A 19910-nucleotide genomic window follows, 5' to 3' on the forward strand; every position below is an offset into this window, starting at 1 on the left:
GTAACAATGCCAACACTACTACCAGAGTTTTTACAGTCTAAATCTTTATTATTTTATCATGTATGGCATCCCTCTGATTCCTGTGCAAAGAGCTATTGTTGATGCCATGTCTAAGGAAAGTTCTTTTGGCTGAGAGCTATCTTGATTGATTTGTAGGAGTGTGACCTGTGGACGCACAGTGCCAGTGCACAGTCTGGGCTCATCAAATTTCCTCCTTTGGTTAATGCTACTGTCCCTGAGCACATCCATTCAGACCATATGGTTCTTATTCAATACTTGAATGGCTTATTCAGGCAAACATCCAATGGCTGTAATAGCGATGTCAGACCCCCCAGGACTCACGCAAAGATCAGTTTTTAATTTTTTGGCCATATTTCTTACTCCATCTGCTAAATGTGCATGGAACAGTTCCCATACTTACATGGAACATTTGTGGAACTGCGCCCCCGGGCAGGGATCCCATATCTTTTGCAGCCAGAGTTTGACGAGATCATTGTGGATCCAGTCCTCTGGATATGTCTATGCTATCACTTGAGCAATATTTCTCCCCTCCCCCAACTTTTTTTTTTTTTAAGTATTTATTCAAAAAACTATGAGCAGCTTTGGTTTTATCCTGCTGGCTACATAGGATATAGGTTTTTTTATTGTTCCTTTTGAAGACAGTAGTTTTGAAATTCAAAGTTAAGAACAGAGGTAAGCCATGGGTATTCCATTCATGTTTCTGAGACACACACCCTCATGCTTATACTTTCCGATGCTCATTAGTGCCAGTTAAGATAGTCTGGTGAAGAATTTTCTGCCCACCACCATCTAAGGTTGAAAAATAATAAGGAAATGAATGATGATGCCCTAGTAATATACACTGGCACCTTCCCACTAAGAAAGCCCACAAAATGTTTACTGAGATATCTTCTTATTCCATCCTTACAAGATCTCCACCTCTCTCTCTCTTTTTAAGATTTTATTTCTCTATTTATTTGTCAGAGAAAGAGCACAAGCAGGAGAAGTGGTGGGCAGAGGGAGAAGCAGACACCCCGCTGAGCAAGGAGCTGGATATGGGACTCATCCCAGGACCCTGGGATTATGACCCCAGCCAAACGAAAGCCCTACACACTGAGCCACCCAGGAGTCCCAGATCTCTCTTGTTTTAAAGTGGAGATTTATTATTTTGCCAATTGTAACACAATTGTATGTTCTTACCTCAATGTTCTGCTCACAGTGTTTTCTCATTGTAATTCCTGAGATAATGAATTGTTACAGGTAGATAAGTGAAAAATCCACTTAACATTAAAGGGTAAAATACATTGTCACCACCAATCTCAGGCTCAGTGACTCATTTATTTCTGTGACAACAAAAATTTGCTTTTTTCTCTGCAAAATTTCCTATCTGAGGGGAAGGTAAAATCAGAGGCAGTGTAGAGGGGCAAAGTTTCAACTTTGGAATCAGAAAGGTGTGGGTTGCAGTCTTAGCTCTAATTTTAAATGGCTGTGTAATCTTAGGCTTTCAAGTCTTACTCTCCCCATCTGTAAAATGGGGTTAAACAGTACCCCCTCCATAGGATTTTTGCCAATATTAAACAGAACAAATATGTGCCTGGCACAGCATAAATACTTTAAAAATTTTCATTATTATCATCATCATCATCATCATCATCATCACCATCATAGATACTGATAATGCCAACTATATTTTAATGCCACACAAAATTGACTAGACCAATTGAAATTTCTAATTTAACTGTGTCACTAGCTCTTTGCATGGCTGTTTCGGTTGGAGTAAAAATTCTGAGTTCTGGTTTAATTTCATTCTTTTTTTTTTTTTTTTTTTGGTTATTTTTGAGTTCTGGTTTAATTTCCAAATAGATATAGCCTTAAGAGAAAAATCTGTATTTGGGGAAAGTAAATATGTTTCCCTTTTAAGAAAAAAAAAAATAACTGAAATCAACAACAAAAATCCGTAAATAAATAACATGGCAAATGCAGTTAGTAAAAGCTAAAAAATAAAGAATGGGTCAGCCTCCATTTCTAGGTCTTTGTATTTTTTTCTCTTAAACATGTAGTTTGATCTGGTACTTTGAAAGCCTTTTCATAAATTCACTGTTAACAATAATAGGTTGAGAGTCTTCTTCCAGCACTCTGCCCTTTTCCTTTCAAGTTTGCATATGTATTTGTTCTTTTCATTCACTCATTTAAGATTTGTTAGTCACTTTCATAAATTGTCTATTGATCTTCCACATCTCTGAAAGAATGGCTATTATTTGCTTGGTAGCTTAATCTTATTTTTATTTATTTATTTATTTAAAGTAGGCTTTATCCCTAGCCTGGAGCCCTGTAAATTAATTTTAGATGGTGAAATCCAACATATTGACTACATTAAACTATGATGTTGTGAATATGAATGATCTCTTCATACACAAACTTTGTATACTCACAAAGTTCTTAAATAGTTTTTTGTGGAGTCCAAGATGTTTTGTTGAGGCATGTTAGAAGCTGACAAGGGTCCAAGGACAGGGTAAGGAGGTAGGCAAGGAGTTCTTTTAACAAGAGTATTTCCTGGTGAGTGCTGAGAAGTGTATAAACCTGGCGATTCACAGACCTGTACCCCTGGGGCTAATAATACATTACATGTTTATAAAAAAATAAAAAAATTAAAAAAAAAGAGTATTTCCATTTTTTCAAATGTACATGTCAGAATTCTATAGACTTCATTTGAAGAAAGGATTTAGAGATCAAAAAGTTGACAACCATTAACCAAAATTAAGAATGTGAATATTTGGGGGTGCCTGGCTGGTTCAGTCTGAAGAGCATACCACTCCTAATCTCAGGGTCATGAGTTTAAGCCACATGCTTGGTGTAGAGATTACTTAAACAAGCTCTAAAAAAAGAATGTGTATCTTAAGAAATCAAATATATTTTTGTCCCATTTTATTCACTTTCTCCTGTCTGTGCTTATTTGTGTGTATGCTTTAAAGTATTATATCTCTATTTATTTATCTAAATTTAAATTTGATACTGTTAGCTTTAATATTATTGAGAGTGTTTTCTTGGTATCCCTCAAAACTGTCAGTAATTAAAAAAAAATCACCTCTATCATATATATGCAAATAGCTGTAAGATATAACATTTGAGGGTCCTAATATTAAGCACAAATGATAAGATATTAAATATGTGTCTACCATATAAATGATTAGTGGGGTTGAGCTATGTGTTCTCAGATAGCCACTACTCGTGGTTTCCTTACTTGAAGTGATTATATAAATTTATAGAATGCTAGTAGGAGGACTGCAAGATGTTTAAAATAATTAACTTTTTATGCTTGGGATTTAAAAATAAAGTAAAAATAAAAAGAGCCATCAAGTTTAGTGGTGATATTATTCTCGGCAAAAAGAAACTGTGGCCCATGGACTAGATCAAAAGAATAATAATCAATCAAAAAAAAAGAATAATAATCAATCAAGGGCCAATAAAGAAAGAGATTCTCACTATAACTTTCTCCCCTTTACTATTATGTATTTCTTCTAAGTACAGATTGATGTAAATCGCTACTTGTCTTTGACAAGAACTGCTGACTCCAAAGTAAACCTAGACTGTTGTTTCAAGAATGCAGTTCTTAATATTTTCTATTACTTGAGTGAAAAAAAAAAAAGAATTTTTGGTAGTGTGTGAAGGTCTCTGTATTTTTATTGGCTATGTAAAATGTCTCAAAAAAAGATCCTTAATCCTTTAAAAATGACCCTATCAATTCATACATTTAGCACAATTTACCAACATTTCCAAACTCAGCATGGAAAAGCCATCAACATGGCACTAGGTTACGGGTCCTAAATGAAGCCGTCAGCAAGGATTAATAAAACTGTGACAGCTGCCCAAAAGCTTTCATTCTTTTATTTAAACATCAGATTGCAACCTGAAATTCAGTGTAATCTTTGTTGAAAATACCCCAACTAACATGGACAAATTCAGAACTGAGAACAGAAGACAGTAGTAGTTATTATTGTAAATTCAGTATGTAGCAATAAATTCTAGAATTCACATATATAACAATTCCTAAAGAATTCCAGAAATAGCATGAACTATTCTTATTTGTTGGAACAATTCTTAATAATGATATTTTTTGAAAACTAGACTGATCAAACTAAAATTATTTAGCTACAATTTTTATGCTCAGTAAATTGTTTATTTCTCTACTATTGGCCCTTTCTCTTATATTGTAATTTTAAATCAACTCTAGTTTGACTCTAGTTATAAAATATATTTGTGGAAATTATTTATCAGAAAGAAACCTCAACTTCTATGACTAAGCAGACTTATTATATGACAGTAAGATTATTGGATCTTCTGTACAAATATATACATATATATGCACAGAAAGGTGCAATTGAGCTAGAAAATAAATAATCACTGTAATTTCCTAACCGTTGCAATGTGCAGATACCTGTATGTACCAATTAATTCATCAGGCAACGTATCTACCATTTTCTCAAGTGCATTTTAAATTAGAATGCATGATTTTCTAGGGGTTGACTACCAACACCAGAAATGGATCAGTCTACTTGTCAAATAGATAATAAATCATTTGAGCTTACCCCCTTTTCAATATTCCCAGTTTGACAGAGTGTTCCTTCAGCTGCTGGAATACTGTTGGTGACACAGCGGTTGCTTTTGCTGAGACACCAGAGCTCTCTACACACTTCCTAGGAAAGAAGGCAAAAAGCAAGTTGATCAGAAGTAGAGACTAAAATCATGTCTACTTCTTCCATAAAATATACATATGTGCACTTGGCATTATTTTAAAAAGACATCCCAGGTGTTTTTCTGCTATTGAAGCATAAAAGATGAAGATTCTTGTGCAAGATACTGTTACCCGTTTTGCAGAATCATTTATTTTTCTTTATAATTCTTATTTTAGTGGATAAATAATACTTAGTTTTTTAAATTAGGATCTATAAAAAACAGTGTGTAGAAATTTCACTAATGCCCTGGTGCATCTGGCTGGCTCAGTCGGTAGAACTTGCAACTCTTGATCTCAGGGTTGTGAGTTCAAGGCCCACAATGGGTGTAGAGATTGCTTAAAGATAAAATCTTTAAAAAAGAGTTCTTTAAAAAAAAAAAAGAAGAAGAAATTTCATTATTATCAAAGATTGGAGGGGCGCCTGGGTGGCTCAGTGGGTTAAAGCCTCTGCTTTCGGCTCAGGTCATGATCCTAGGGTCCTGGGATCGAGCCCCTCATGGCGCTCTGCTCAGCAGGGAGTCTGCTTCCTCCTCTCTCTCTCTCTCTCTCTCTCTCTCTCTGCCTGCCTCTCTGCCTACTTGTGATCTCTGTCAAATAAATAAATAAAATCTTTTTTTAAAAAATCTGTTCAAAATTTCTTTTAAAAAAAGAGTAGGGAGAATGGATGAATATGTAGAAAGGAAATATGTTTATTATTCTTAAGAATATACAATTGTACAAACTTACCAATTGTTAATAAAGTGTTACCATGGGATGACTTCCTAGACCTACTGTAATATTCAAATACCATTTTAAAAAGAAAAAAAAAGAGAGAGAGAGACCATGGGCAAGGACAGGGAGTTATTTCTAAAATTCATAAAGAACAATCTAGCAATGTTATTTGTAGATCATCAGTGTAGCCCACCTGCAATGAAAGGGAAATGTGGTTTTCAACAAATGCTGCTCTTATGTGTCATTTTCATAACTGACATATTTCAGATGTTGTTTAAAGCTGACTTGTCTTCTTTACTATGATTTCTTTGAAGAAAATACTCAAATTTTTCAGTTTTTTAAATATATGATCACTGACTAGCATCATTACTGATATTATAAGTTTTGAAATTAAACCAAAACCATTTAGTATAAAACACATATATTTGAAATAAAAATATATTAATCTGGAGAGCAAAGATAAAATTATGTATAACATTCACTTTCATTGCTATTATTCCCCAACTGCTCTTTTTACTCTCAAAACATCATTATAAAACCTTATGTCAAATAAACACAGTTCAGAAATGAAATGGTAAATTATTTAATTCATTGGTTCATTGTGGAAATGCCCCACAGGGTATAACATTGAGAGGATTTCTCTGGGCTCCTCTTTAGGATGCTCCCTTCCACCAGGCACAAAAGGAGACATATAATTTCTATTAGGCTTTTTTAAAAAGTTTTTTATTTATGTATTTGAGAGACACAGAAAGAGAGAGCTCACACATGAGTTGGGGAGGGGGGGTGGGCAGAGATAGAAGGAGAAGCACAGTCCCTGCTGAGTAGGGAGCCCCATGCAGGGCTCCATCCCAGGATGCTGGTATCATGACCAGAGCCAAAGGCATATGCTTAACCAACTGAGCTACCCAGGCTCCCCTCTATTAGACTTTAAAAATGCTTCTGAATAAATCTACTCTATAACTACTTTACTTTATTATCTACTTTAAACTCTATTTGGAGAACTACTGAGCTAGAAGAGAGGTAAAACATTACAAAAGATAAACAACGTGTACTATAGATCATAATATAATTTTCCTGTTCTTACAACTCAATGTACTTTCTACTTTCTTTAAAGTTTCAGTTTCTCTTTTATGAGAAAGTTATTTATACTATTTTAGTGTTCTTTTCCTATAGGAGACAGTTTCTTAATGTATGTTCCTAAATATATTATTTCAGTTTAATATTAGAAAAACAGTAGGACTAACATTTTAGGATCTTAAAATACTATCCCATACCTCAAAAATATCCATATTCAAAGAAAAATGTGTTCACTAAAACAGAAAAACATTACTTTAAAAATGTATTAAGAGATTACAAAAAAAATTATCCATAATCTTGGACTATACTCCTGATCTTTTATGATTTTTATTAGGTCTAAATCTTACTTTAGACAGAAGTAAAAGAAGCCTGAAGTTTAGATAGAACTCTGAAATGAAAATTCTGTCACTGAAAAGGACAATGTTCATAGTTTCTATTAGGAAAACACAGTAAGAGGTCAACTTAGAGAAACTCTTTTTGCTAAAAGTGCCTTGAAAATCTCTACCCAAAATGGCAAGGGCTCAAGATATTTTTTCCAAAACTTTAATCTCAAGATTCACAGTACAGCCTTTGATAGAGCCTTCTTATCCTATAGAGAATAACACATTTTGAAAGGTAGTTTCCCACTGCTAACAGGACTTTATTACCTAGTGGACTCCTGGGGATTGGAATTTTGCTAGGGCATTAACTTCCCACAAATTACAGGCTAAAGCACGGGACTATAAATCTATGTATAGGAAATACTCCCAAGATGTTAAACTATTCTCAGAAAAGGCTCTGAAGAGTTTTCAAATAGATCTCTTATCTAGAATGTCAACTTGGATAATAAAGATCATGACATCTCAGTTAAGATTTTGCAAGATAAAAAAAAAATATTCACTTGAAAGATGAAAACTAAGAAAATTTTATTTCATACTAAGATAGCAAGAGGCACAGTACCTGAAAGAACATGAGAATTTTTCCTTTTTTTTAAAAAAAGATTTTATTTATTTAATTTAGAGAGAAAGAGAGAGAGACAGTGTGGTCATAAGTGAGTGGGAGGTGCAGAGGGGGAGAATGAAGGCGAAGGAGAGAATCTCAAGCAGATTCCATGCTGAGCACAAAACCCCACGAGGGGCTCAATCCCATGACCCCGAGATCATGACGTGAGCCCAAATCAAGAGTCAGACACTTAACCAACTGAGCCACCCAGGCACCCAGAGAACATATTTGTACATTCAGAAATACCCTTCTTTAAACTGCTGGATCCTAGAACATGGAAGATATATTTGCATGGGTATATACATAGGTGTATCAGCTGCCAAATAAGCACCCTAAGGTTCCAAGCTGGTTCACTAGTAATTTAAATGCATTCTGAAGTTTTTTGGCTCTTGAAGAATTTGTACAACAACCATCATAGTAGGTTATTCCTGAAATAAAATAAATAAGATGATAGAGTATAGTCAGTGAGAAAGATTGATGATTTTTTGGACTATCCACCATCTTAGCTCAAGAAGAGCATAGTTCTCTTTCACATACTCATATTTCTTTATAGGAGAAGTTAAGATTTATTAAGATTACTCTTATGACTTCTATGAACTAATAAACCATTGCTTATGTTAGAGTGATTCCCTTCTCCAACCCTACAATTTATTTTGGGAAGACTCTCTAGGAGAAATTTTGGTCTCTGTGCTTGCCCTTGAGTTTAAGGAAGGAGAGTGAAGTTATCAACAGTCTTCACTAAGGGAAATTTGGAAATAGACTCTCAAATTTCATGCGCTCAACTTCTAACCAACTGGGAGGATTGCCTGGTAAAACAAAACACTATTTCCCATTCATTCAAGAATATTTCTTGAACACCTACTATTCACCAGGCATTATATTAGTGTAATGAAAAAATAACATTATCAAAGAATTTACAGAAACCAGGGAGAAGGTAGGGTACAATGAGACATAGAGCTTAAATGCCATGGATTTGTACTGCTCTATGTAGTTTTTAATATTCTGTGACAAAATTAGAAGAGTGATATCAATGTGGTTAAATCTTTTAAAATGAAACTAAATTTCTTATTTTAACCGATTCTTCTTATTTATTAGTTTTATTCTTTTTACTTTTAAGGTATTACAATAGACTGTAAGGTCCCTGAGAGCAGGGTTTTTGGGTGTATGTTAATGGCAGTCTTGACAAAATGTTTCTACTTGGCAAAATTAAAAGTTGACAACCGTGTGTTGGTTTGCTTATTTTCAGGGAGAAATTTCCCTTGCCTACAAAAATCTAAAAGCTTGTGAACCACTCACTGCCCCAAACTTGATAATCATTGTTCTGTTTCGTTTTTTTAAAGCAGATCAATGTGTTTATTGATTATTTCTTATGTCCCAGCATTATCTTCTGAATGAAAATTCTTTTTCACATGCATCCTTTCAGAGTTATTTAACAAGAGACTCTTGTTCTTTTTTTTTTTTTTTTTTTTCCTTTCTTTCTTTTAAGGTTTATTTATTTTAGAGAGACAGAGGAAGGGGAAGGGGCAGAGGGAGAGGGAGACAGAAAATCTCAAGCCGATTGCCTGTTGAGCACAAACCCTGATGTGGGGCTCAATCTCACGACCCTGAGATAATGAACTGAGCTGAAATCAAGAATTCAAAGTTTAACTGGATGAGCCACCCAGGTGCCAAGGGACTCTTGTTCTCCATTTTTAAAAAAATATACTTATTTTACCCTCATTCTTAAAATGATATTTTAATTGACTTATAGAATTCTAGACTAACATTGATCTTATCTGAGCATTTGAAGGTATTAAGTTCATTGTCATCTGGACTCCATATATGGAAACTAATGAAAAATCATTTGTCAGTCTAATCACTATTTCTTTGTGATCAGGTCTAGCTGCTTTCAAGAGTTTGTTTTGGCTATAGTGCAGTTTCACCACTGTATCTTGGTGTTCTTTTATTTATCTACTTGGTGCTCATGCTTTGAATTTGTATCTTTCTTTGATTCTGAAAATTATTAGTTACATAATTAGTTGTATATTACAAAAGTTTTGTAATATACTACTTCCCCATTCTTCCAGAAATTCTATTCAACTTATATTGGATATTGCCATTCTAACCACCGTGTCTCTTAAAACCTTTTTGTATTTACCATATATTTTTCGGTTGGGGCGCTAATCTTTCTGCTTGTTCATGTCATGGTGGATTGTTTCTTCACATTGTTATTTTCTCTTCAAGCTTGTCTTCAGGGAATCTTGTTCTTTCATGGAGCATCCTGTGCTTCCTGAATTGCAGAAGTGTAGCTTTCTATCATACATCCCAAGGTTTCACTTGTTTTTTGTTTCATGTGGATCTATTTGGTCAGCACCATGTATGGAGACTGTACAAAGTCATACTCTGTTCTTATGTGAGGCAGAGCCTAGAGCGTCAGTTTCTTATGTGAACTATTTTCCCGCATCTAAAGCAAAGGGCGGACACTCACTTGTTATTTCCATTTAGCTATTTCTTCATAGTAGAAATGTCCTTTACCTCATACCCAAGATGGTATCTCCTATTCTAACATGGAAAACATCAGGTCACCAGCTTGCCATTTGAACTAAAACGCCTCTTCATTTCTGGAATACCCTTTTTGTTCTGATATACACAAGCTTTTTGTTGAAATGTAATGAACGCATCCTGTGAAAACCCCTGCATTCTGTAAGACCACTTATGAGGAAAACAGGATTTATTGGAAAAATAATGTTGGAGCAGACCACTGAAAACCTATGTAATTTCACAGCCAGAAAATTTTGCACTGTTAAATCTCTGCATTTGATCCCAGCACCCTAGTCAGTTGAACCCTTTGTAGCCTTAAACCCTGTGACTTCTGATGCTTTCTACTTAGAGATGCAGGTCTTTGAGGATATCTGCCTCCAATAGACACCATTTTCATAAAAATTAACAATTAGGGGCGCCTGGGTGGCTCAGTGGGTTAAAGCCTCTGCCTTCGGCTCAGGTCATGATCCCAGAGTCCTGGGATCGAGCCCCGCATCGGGCTCTCTGCTCGGCAGGGAGCCTGCTTCCTCCTCTCTCTCTCTGCCTGCCTCTCTGCCTATTGTGATTTCTGTCTGTCAAATAAATAAATAAAATCTTTAAAAAAAAATTAACAATTAGATTTAAGGTATATATATCTTCTTTATCAGACCATTTTTTTAAAAATAGCACAAAGGGGGCGCCTGGGTGGCTCAGTGGGTTAGGCCGCTGCCTTCGGCTCGGGTCATGATCTCAGAGTCCTGGGATCGAGCCCCGCATCGGGCTCTCTGCTCAGCGGGGAGCCTGCTTCCTCCTCTCTCTCTGCCTGCCTCTCTGCCTGCTTGTGATCTCTCTCTGTCAAATAAATAAATAAAATCTTTAAAAAAAAAATAAAATAAAAATAGCACAAAGGATGTATAATTATAGATTTTTTATTTGCCCTCATGATTTTAACAGAGAGTTTAAAGCTTTGGGAATGGAGCCATTAAGTGATCTATTACGTCCAGTAAAGACCCCTCTTTGGACTTGCAGGATTTTTTCTATGAGACTTTATGTAATACTATAAATTTTCTCTTTGTGAGAAAGCTTATTTAACTTCACATCATTAATGCACTAGGAAACAATCATATATGAACAAAGTAAGATGTATGCATTATACTGGCATCACTCCACAGTCTGTTAATTTACTCATGTGTCTTTTCATCACAAAAACACATGTTGTAGCTAAATAAATGATATTTAGTTAAGTTTTATTCATTTTGTTACTCTGACATTTTCTGTTTTATACCTGGAAAAGTGATTGTATTTATTGTTTGTCATGTTTTTGAAACTGAAACTCTTTTCCTAGACATTAAGAAGCAAGTCATATAAAGGAATAGAAACAAAATATAAATGCCAACTTAGAAGTCAGTTGAGTAAATGGGTAAGAGCCAGGGGGAGCAGATTTGAGTTCAATGTATAGAAAAAAAGGTCTTCTGAACAATGATGAAATAAAACTGAATCTCCCATTACTGAAGATACTAAAGCATACACTTCACAGCTTCTGAGCAGCAATGTTGTAGGTAGAGGAAAAAAAAAGTAACTAACATGAACACTTTTTCAGGGTATACAGTCAATAACTATGTGAGGCATATTCATATTTGTATCTCACTTAATCATCACTAAAATCTCAGAAAATGTGAGAAACGTTAGGTTCAGAAAGATTTAGCAATTTGCTTCAATCCTAACAAAACCTGGATTTGAATCAGCTCTATTTGATATTAATGCCCCAAATATCTCTACACAACCTAATTACTTTCCTATTTCTCTTAAACGTACCACAATTGAATAAAGTCACAAGCCAATAAGAAAATGTTTACTTGTATTCTAATGTAATATAAAATCTCACTCAATGTTCATAATGCTCTCTTATCCTATACCTGTATTTTAAAGGAAGATAGCTCCAAATTAAGACTATGATGTACTAATTCATAACATATACACTCATTATATGAGCTTAGACATCAACTTATATATTATTATTATTGGAAGTTTTGAATGTAACAATATTTTGTATTTGGATTTTTAAAAGATACTGTCAACATACTCCTCAAAAATACTCCATGGTTTTCCAAGAAACAAGACATTTGAAATATTCCTCCTTATTTAAAATTTTAATATTCACTCCCAGACTTCTAGTCTATCTGATTTTTCGAATGAATGACACTATTTGCAAACATTAACAATAAAAAATAGCAAATATAAGTAACAATAAAAATACATATAAGGGTTGCAGTTTTAAAGTAATTATCTAAAGTAAAACAACATATCTGATATTCAGAAAACAATTTTGTAAAAAACTGAACTAGGTCCTTGTTGATCAGAATAGAATAACTGATTATTTTACACTTAAAAAGCTTTTCAAAATAATAAAAGAAATTGGAATTAACTTTCCCAATGTTTTCATAACTATATGTTTTCATAATTATAGTTCTTAAAAGATACTTAAAAATGGGATGAAGAGCCCTTTGATTTCCTTGGGAAAATTAAAATTAGCAGTTTAGACAAGTGAGAAAGAGATATCATAAAATTACCAAACCATTTTATAATTATTTTATCATTAAGGAAGTAAATGTAATGCCCCAAATATCTCTACACAACCTAATTACTTTCCTATTTCTCTTAAACGTACATATAAAGAGAAAACAGGTTCTTTAATGCTAGATTTTTTTTTTTAAATTAACATATAATGTCCTATTTGCTCCAGGGATATAGGTCTGTGAATAATCAGGCTAACACACTTCACAGCACTCACCATAGCACATACTCTCCCCAATGTCCATAAGCCAAACACCCTCTGCCTAAACCACACCCCTCCCCCCCGGCAACCCTCGGCTAGATGGTTTTTGTTTGTTTAATTTTTTTTAAACAAATGTAAGGATCATAGAAGAGATATACACACACTTTCTGCCCTTGGGAAACTCTAAACCTTATGCCATCTTGGGTCTTTAGTTCTGAGTATGAAACATTTTCTTTGTCCTCATTACCCTATCAGTAACATCTTTTAACAGCTGTTTGCAATAAAGGATCCTGACAGCCAAGGGGGAGAGCAGAGTCTGAAGGGGTCAGAAAGGAGCATCACTGATTAGAAAGGTTACTTATCATGGTATCACACAAAAGAAAACTGAAAACCAACATATGGTGACCTCGTGGCCTGGCTCCAGGTGTTTAGTAGCCATCTGAAGAAAGAGAATAATATACCCTTATTTCAGCTTTAAACAGGTTAATCCTGTTACATGGGTAATTTAAATACAAGAGATCCTAGAGAGACATATTTTTGTTATATATATGCATACAAATATATATACGTACATACATATGTGTAAAAAAGAACGAATCTAGGAATGCAAGTCAAATAATTATCAATTTGAAGAGGTTAAAAAGTGATTAAATGGTTTTGAAAAATACCTCTAAGAAGCAAACCCAAAGTAAAAACAGGTGATATTTAAGAATGCAAGTAATTATGGACCTAACATTGGAGGTTGAAATTCAAGAAAAATAAAAACAAATCAACTTCTTGTTCAGTATATGCCTAATATGTATACATGTCTGGACTCCAAAAGAATATTGCAGTGCTAAAATAATTCCATGAATATTATTTCCATATCAAGCCACACTGTAGAATATTTACACCACCTTAAAATCTGCAAGGAAAGTGTTTCTACAATCTCCCTCAGTGCAACATTCCAGTATTTAATAACTTGAAATTCTTCCTACTACCTAATCTACAACCTTCCAGCTGTAAAAATTAAGACAACTGTGTTTTTTTATGCTCTTGATAGGGAAGGAGAACAATTTGTTACCAGCAACCAAACTATAATAAATGTTCCAAAGCTTGAAGACAGTTTTAAGGCCAACATTTAGCCTTCTTTTTTATAGGCTACTCAAACTCTATTTCTTTAAACTTCCCTTATATGTACTTCTAAATATTTCACTATCATTTTTTCTAAGCCCATCCAAGTTATCTGCATCTTTAAAAAAAAAAAAAATTAGGTAGGTAGCCAACAATTCCCCAAAAAGACTAATAAAGTCCTTCTATTAAAATGATTCTCAAGTAGAAAGCAATAATGACTTGAATCTTAACTAATTGGTGATGATAAAATAATAAACAAAAGGGAGTAAGTGTGAAAACATTAAAAACTTGATTCTGAGAGACAAAATATGTCAGGCTTTATTAAGTACTCTCCAGAAGGAGGATACCCTGATTAGACAACTCAACTATCTTATCTTCAGCTGATTACTCTGTCTACAAATAGCTATACTCCGGGCAGATATAGCATGACGGTATTCTTATTAGAGTTAACATGTTAATAAAAATAATTTATACCATCCTATATCTTAACTTTATGTTTACCAAACAACATTTTGATAACAAATTGGCCTACTGGGTAGATTTCCTTAGGTGAGAAAATGTGCACATTTCAGTAGAGTTGACTGAATATCAACCATATTTGGTTACTATAAATTAATAAATTCAGTTTTATATATAAACCTATATATTCATTGTGATCTTCCATTTCTAATATTAGATACTAAAAATCTGTCATCACATAGTGTGGAAAAAATATGGCATACTAACCACTTATAGATTATTCTCTCATTAATCCATAATTGATGATCTGTAAGTAAAATACAGTGTGACACAAATACATTTCCCCTGGAAAGATTAAAAATTAATAAGAAAGCTTAAAATTCCCAACGTTATGTCACATTTTCTCTTTGTATGTTTTGTTTCCACCACAATACCCATGATTCTGCAAGCTTTATGTCAAAATTATGGAATTTATATACATAAACACTTTCATTCATTTCATCTCAGAGTTATGGCGCAGTACCTTCCAGCATGAAAAGAATAAATTTACATTTACAAAGAAAAGAAAGGGCATTGCTACAAGGGCATATCAACTGTGGCAGGGCTGCTTTAGTACTCTGTGTAGAATGTGTTTGGAGGGGAAGAGAAAAGGAGAGGGAGAAGGACATAGACCACTTTGTATTAAGTCTTCAATTTTCCCATATGGTTTCCCAGGATTACAGAATTGTGTTGGTTTCCTAAGACATAATATGTCATAGAAATTCTGTGATTTTCTGCACACCATTAACCTTCTTGGTCTCATTCATTAAAACACCTTGAATACTTACCCATTGCCTTTAAGATAAAAACCTAGAATTCTTAACACAGCCTATTAAGTGTACACAGATTTGGCTCTTAACCTCTTTTCTGTCTCATTTATATGGTAATTGCTTTGAGAGCTACAGCAACACTAGCCTTCTGTCAACTCTTCAAATACACAAAAATGCCACAAAGGTCTTCTCCCCACTACCTCTTCACCATATAATTCTTCTCACTCATCTATTCAACAAATATTTTTTGCTCATACTGTAAGGCAAGCATCATGTCACTCACTATATAAACAGCCATGAACAAGGCAAGTGGGATTCCTACTCTCACAGAACTTATGTTCTATTATAATTATCAGTTTATTCTTCCAAGAAGTATTCATTGAGCACCTATCATGAGCAGGCGCTGTTCTCTGTGTTATGGAAAGAACAGGGAATGAAATAGGCAAAATCTCTGCGCCAAGGAAAAAATCTATTCTAGTGGGAAAACCAGACAAAAACAAGATGAGTTAGCAAAATATGTAGATGTTTAAAAGTAATAAATGTTAAGGAGAAAAATAAAGGAAGGAAAATGACAGGGAGTCATTTTGCATAGACATATGTGTATGTGTGCACACGGAATTTTAGATAAAATTGTTAGGGAAAGCCTTACCTAGAGGATCACATTTAAGTAATTAATGAGTAATCAAATAAGCAGAAAGATAATGGCTTGAAATGACTGCTCTGAAGGAAATAAAAGCATAATGTGAAAGAGAAAAATGGGGAGAAGACTTTGTCTATAGATTGACCAGATAGAGGCCTGTCTGAAAATGCATTTGAGCTGGGACTGAAGGATGTGAATGTGTCAAAATGTGGCCCTTGGATTACCTTCATATGCTCCTCAATTACAGATGACTTAGATTCACCTACAGCACTACCAGCATATCAACTATAGAGGAATGGTATAATGGATGACATAGATATTCACGGAAGGAAGGGAAAAGTTACTGAATGTCTGCCAAGTGCCAGGTAAAGAAAAAACACCTTGCATGCCTATCATACCTTTTGCCATCTGAAGTTTATACGAAGAAGTTGGCTCTTTTTCACCTGAAATAGTGTCTGAGTAAAATCTATCAATTCGAGGTCATAGGTAATAGTTAATAGTGAGCAGAATTTCACATAGTGAAACCATGTATTAGATCATGTGTTTCCATCTGGGATTCAAAATACATGACCCATTGATAAAACATTGCTCAGTTCTACATTAAAGTAAGTAATAACAATGTAGAACACACTATTCTGTATTTATGTGCTAATTTGTAAGTCTATCTGAACAGTGACAAACTTCATGGATAATAAAAATTTCCCATAAATTAAACAAAGCTATGGTATCTATTAATTTTTCTTATATTATCCTGGGCCTTAAATCTACCTTTTCATGAGCAATCACCTCTCTCTCTCTCTCAAACCATTTTATTAAGGTATAATTGACACACAAAAGCTCTACACAGTTAATGCACACAGCTTCATGAATTTGGAGATAAGTATACATCCATGAAATCGTCACCATACTATGCCCTAAACATATCTATACCTCCATAAGCTTCCTCCCATCCTCTGAATTATTATTATGGTGTGTGTGTGTGTGTCCGTGTGTGTGATAAGAACACTTAACGTAAGTTTTACCCTCTTTGCAAATGTTTAAGTACACAATTGAGTATTGTTTACTATAGGTACTATGCTGTAGAGAAGATATCTAGGACTTACTCATCTTAGGTAATTGAACTTTGTATCCTTCAACAAGTACCTCCTCATTTTCAATTTCCCCCCAGGTTTTCCCATTTTACTCTCTGCTTCTATAAGTTTGACTATTTCGGATTCTGCATGTAAATGGTATCTTGTAGTATTTGTACTTCCTTGTTTTTGTACTTTCCTTATTTCACTTAGCAGTTTCTTTCATGTTGTCACAAATGTCAGAATCTCCATTTCTGTAGGCCTGGATAATATGCCATTGTAAGTTCTTACATTTTCTTTATCCATTTATTTGTCAATGGACATTTAGCCTGCTTCCATGTCTGAGCTATTGTGAATATTGGAATGCATTTGAGAGTATACATATCTCTTCGAGATGCTGATTCCATATCTTAGCTCCTATGAATATATCTCTTCAAGATGGTGATTTTAATAATAATGGGTGTACACCCAGAAGTGAGTCTACTGGATCATATGGTATTTCTATCTATCTATCTATCTATCTATTTATTTATATTTTTTGAAATATTTGATTAATTGAGAGAGAGAGCAGGAGCAAAGGTGCAGAAGGAAAGGGAGAAGCAGTTTCCACCGAGCCTGAAGCCCGATTCAGGACTCGATCCCAGGACCTCAGATCATGACCTGAGCCAAAGGCAGCTGCTTAATGAACCGAGCCACCCAGGCGCCCCTCTTTTTTTTTTTTTTTTTTTTTTGAGAAATCTCTATACTGTTTTCCATAGTGGCTGCACCACTTTACATTTCCACCACCAGCACACAAATATTCCCTTTCCTCCACATTCTTGTCAACGTTTGTTTTCTTTTGTATTTGCTTTTATTTATTTATATTGTAACCATCCTAAGAGGTGTGAGGTAATAGTTCATCATGGTTACAATATGCATTATCCTGATGATTGGTGATGTTGAGCAACTTGTAACATTCCTATTGGCCATTTATATGTCTTCTTTTAAGAAAAGTCTAATCAGTTCTTTGCCCATTTATTTTTTAATCAGGTTATTTGAGGTTTTTGTTTGTTTGTTTTTGTGGTTTTTTTGTGAGTGTTTTTTGTTTTTTTGCTATTAAGTTGTACGAGTTCCCTATATATTTTGGACATAAATCCTTTATCAGATACAATTTTGCAACTATTTTCTTCCATTCCATAAGTTGCCTTTTCATTTTGTTGACTGTCTCCTTTTCTGTACAGTTTTAGTTTGATGTAGTCCCAATTGTCTGTTTTTGCTTTTGTTGGCTATACTTTTGGTGTCACATCTAAGAAATCATTGCCAAAATCAAGAAGCTTTTTCCCTGTTTTTTTCCCAGGAGTTTTATAGTTTGGGGTCTTATATTTAAATCTTTAATCCATTTTCAATTAATTTTTGTGTATGGTATAAGGATCTAGCTTCATTCTTCTGCCTGTGGCTGTCCAATTTTCCAATACTATTTATTGAAGAGACTATCCTTTCCCCCATTATGGATTGTTGGCACCCTGGGCCAAGAGCCATTGAACATATATGCATGGCTTTATTTCTAGTCCCTCTTCCGTTCCATTGGTCTATATGTTTGTTTTTATGCCAGTACCATACTATTTTGATTACTGCAGCTATGTAATCAGCTTTTGAAATCAGGAAGTATGATGCTACCAGCTTTGGTCTTCTTGCTCAAAATTACTTTGGCTATTCAAAGTCTTTAATGGTTCCATGTGAATTTTAGTGTTTTTGTTTTTTTTTCCTTCCATTTCTGTTAAAAAGTGTCATGGTAGCAATCACCATTTGACAGTTATCAGTAAATTACGTAGTGGTATTACTGACCTACAGTGAAACATTAAGTATATACGAAAACAATGTTTAGGATATGATTCATAGCAATAGGATAAAGAAATACAGAGTTATGTTTGGGACTGAGTCTTGATTTAATCTGTGCTTTTTAGAGAGCAGGCAAAAGATCACCCATTTCCCCTACAATACATAGGCTCATTAGTGAGTTCTTTCCTAAGTTTAAACTTATTATTATTTCTGTAAAATGTTTTTGTTAATCCACTTTTAATAATTCTTTTCTCCTAAAGAAAGAGGAGATAAATGGAAATGGAATAGGAGTGAGACAACATTCTACAGAACTTTATAGGGAGAAATTTTTCTCTAAATAGGCCCCCCCAGTTTTTTTTTGGACATACTTTATACTGTTTTATTTGTAATGCAGTTTCATCCAGAACACATCAAAGGCACCCTTAGAACTTGATGATACAGCTAGCAGATTTTTTAGAGGATCTAGTAGGATTTTGTTTTGTATGCTGCTCATCCGTATTTGTCCTTGCCTTGAAGAGGTCCTAACTATTTACATAGGGTAAAAAGATATAAAACTCAAATCCAACACTGAGGGTCTCATACACTTGAGAATTTAAAACCCTGAAAATAGGTTTAGGGAAACTCTCTAGATCCCTCTCTTCCAAAATAGACTGGGATAAGACAGATAGGTTTTTGTTTTGTTTTGTTTTGTTTTATTTTAAAAAGATATTTAGAAACAGACATCATTTGGTGAACACTGATAAAAAGCATCTCCTGAAACAAAATATATGTTTATTTTATTAAGATATTTAACACATCTAATACAAAATGGAAGTAAATTAAACCTTTTTAAATTTTCATTTTTACCTTGGGGTAGGTAAATCACATTCTGTATTTTAGTTTCATCTATAAAATATTAATAGGTAATTACAATTTTTATCAAGGTAGTCTGAAGTATCTCAGAAAAAGGCACTACATAAATACCAAAAACCACACATCATTTATAAATTACTGTATTATACAACTATATTACTCTGTATACTGTTTTGTTCTTTGCATTTATAATCATTATCAACTTCTCACTACTTCCATTGGAATTTAAGAATACCTAGAAAACATAAATAGATGATATACAAGGATAATTGTAGAAAATGCTTCTTGAAGTTGAATAAAAAATAAAAATTTTCACATAAATTCCCTAATATAACTGGGGAATGAACCTACTCAGAAAGAATTCAATGAACCT

At 34.0% G+C, this 19910-nt stretch overlaps 1 protein-coding gene across 1 annotated transcript in view; it reads right to left on the reverse strand.

The window, feature by feature from the left end:
* The window catches only part of LOC111156970 (ADAM metallopeptidase with thrombospondin type 1 motif 6), a 300261-nt gene that overhangs the window by 95088 nt on the left and 185263 nt on the right, over positions 1-19910 (reverse strand). Inside the window, exon 11 of the mRNA XM_022518156.1 lies at positions 4587-4694. Coding sequence (XP_022373864.1) covers positions 4587-4694 — 108 coding nt within the window. The remainder of the gene's footprint in view (positions 1-4586; positions 4695-19910) is intronic.

The sequence above is a fragment of the Enhydra lutris genome, unplaced genomic scaffold (assembly GCF_002288905.1).
Source record: "Enhydra lutris kenyoni isolate GAN:26980312 unplaced genomic scaffold, ASM228890v2 scaffoldscaffold50, whole genome shotgun sequence".
Taxonomy (NCBI): domain Eukaryota; kingdom Metazoa; phylum Chordata; class Mammalia; order Carnivora; family Mustelidae; genus Enhydra; species Enhydra lutris.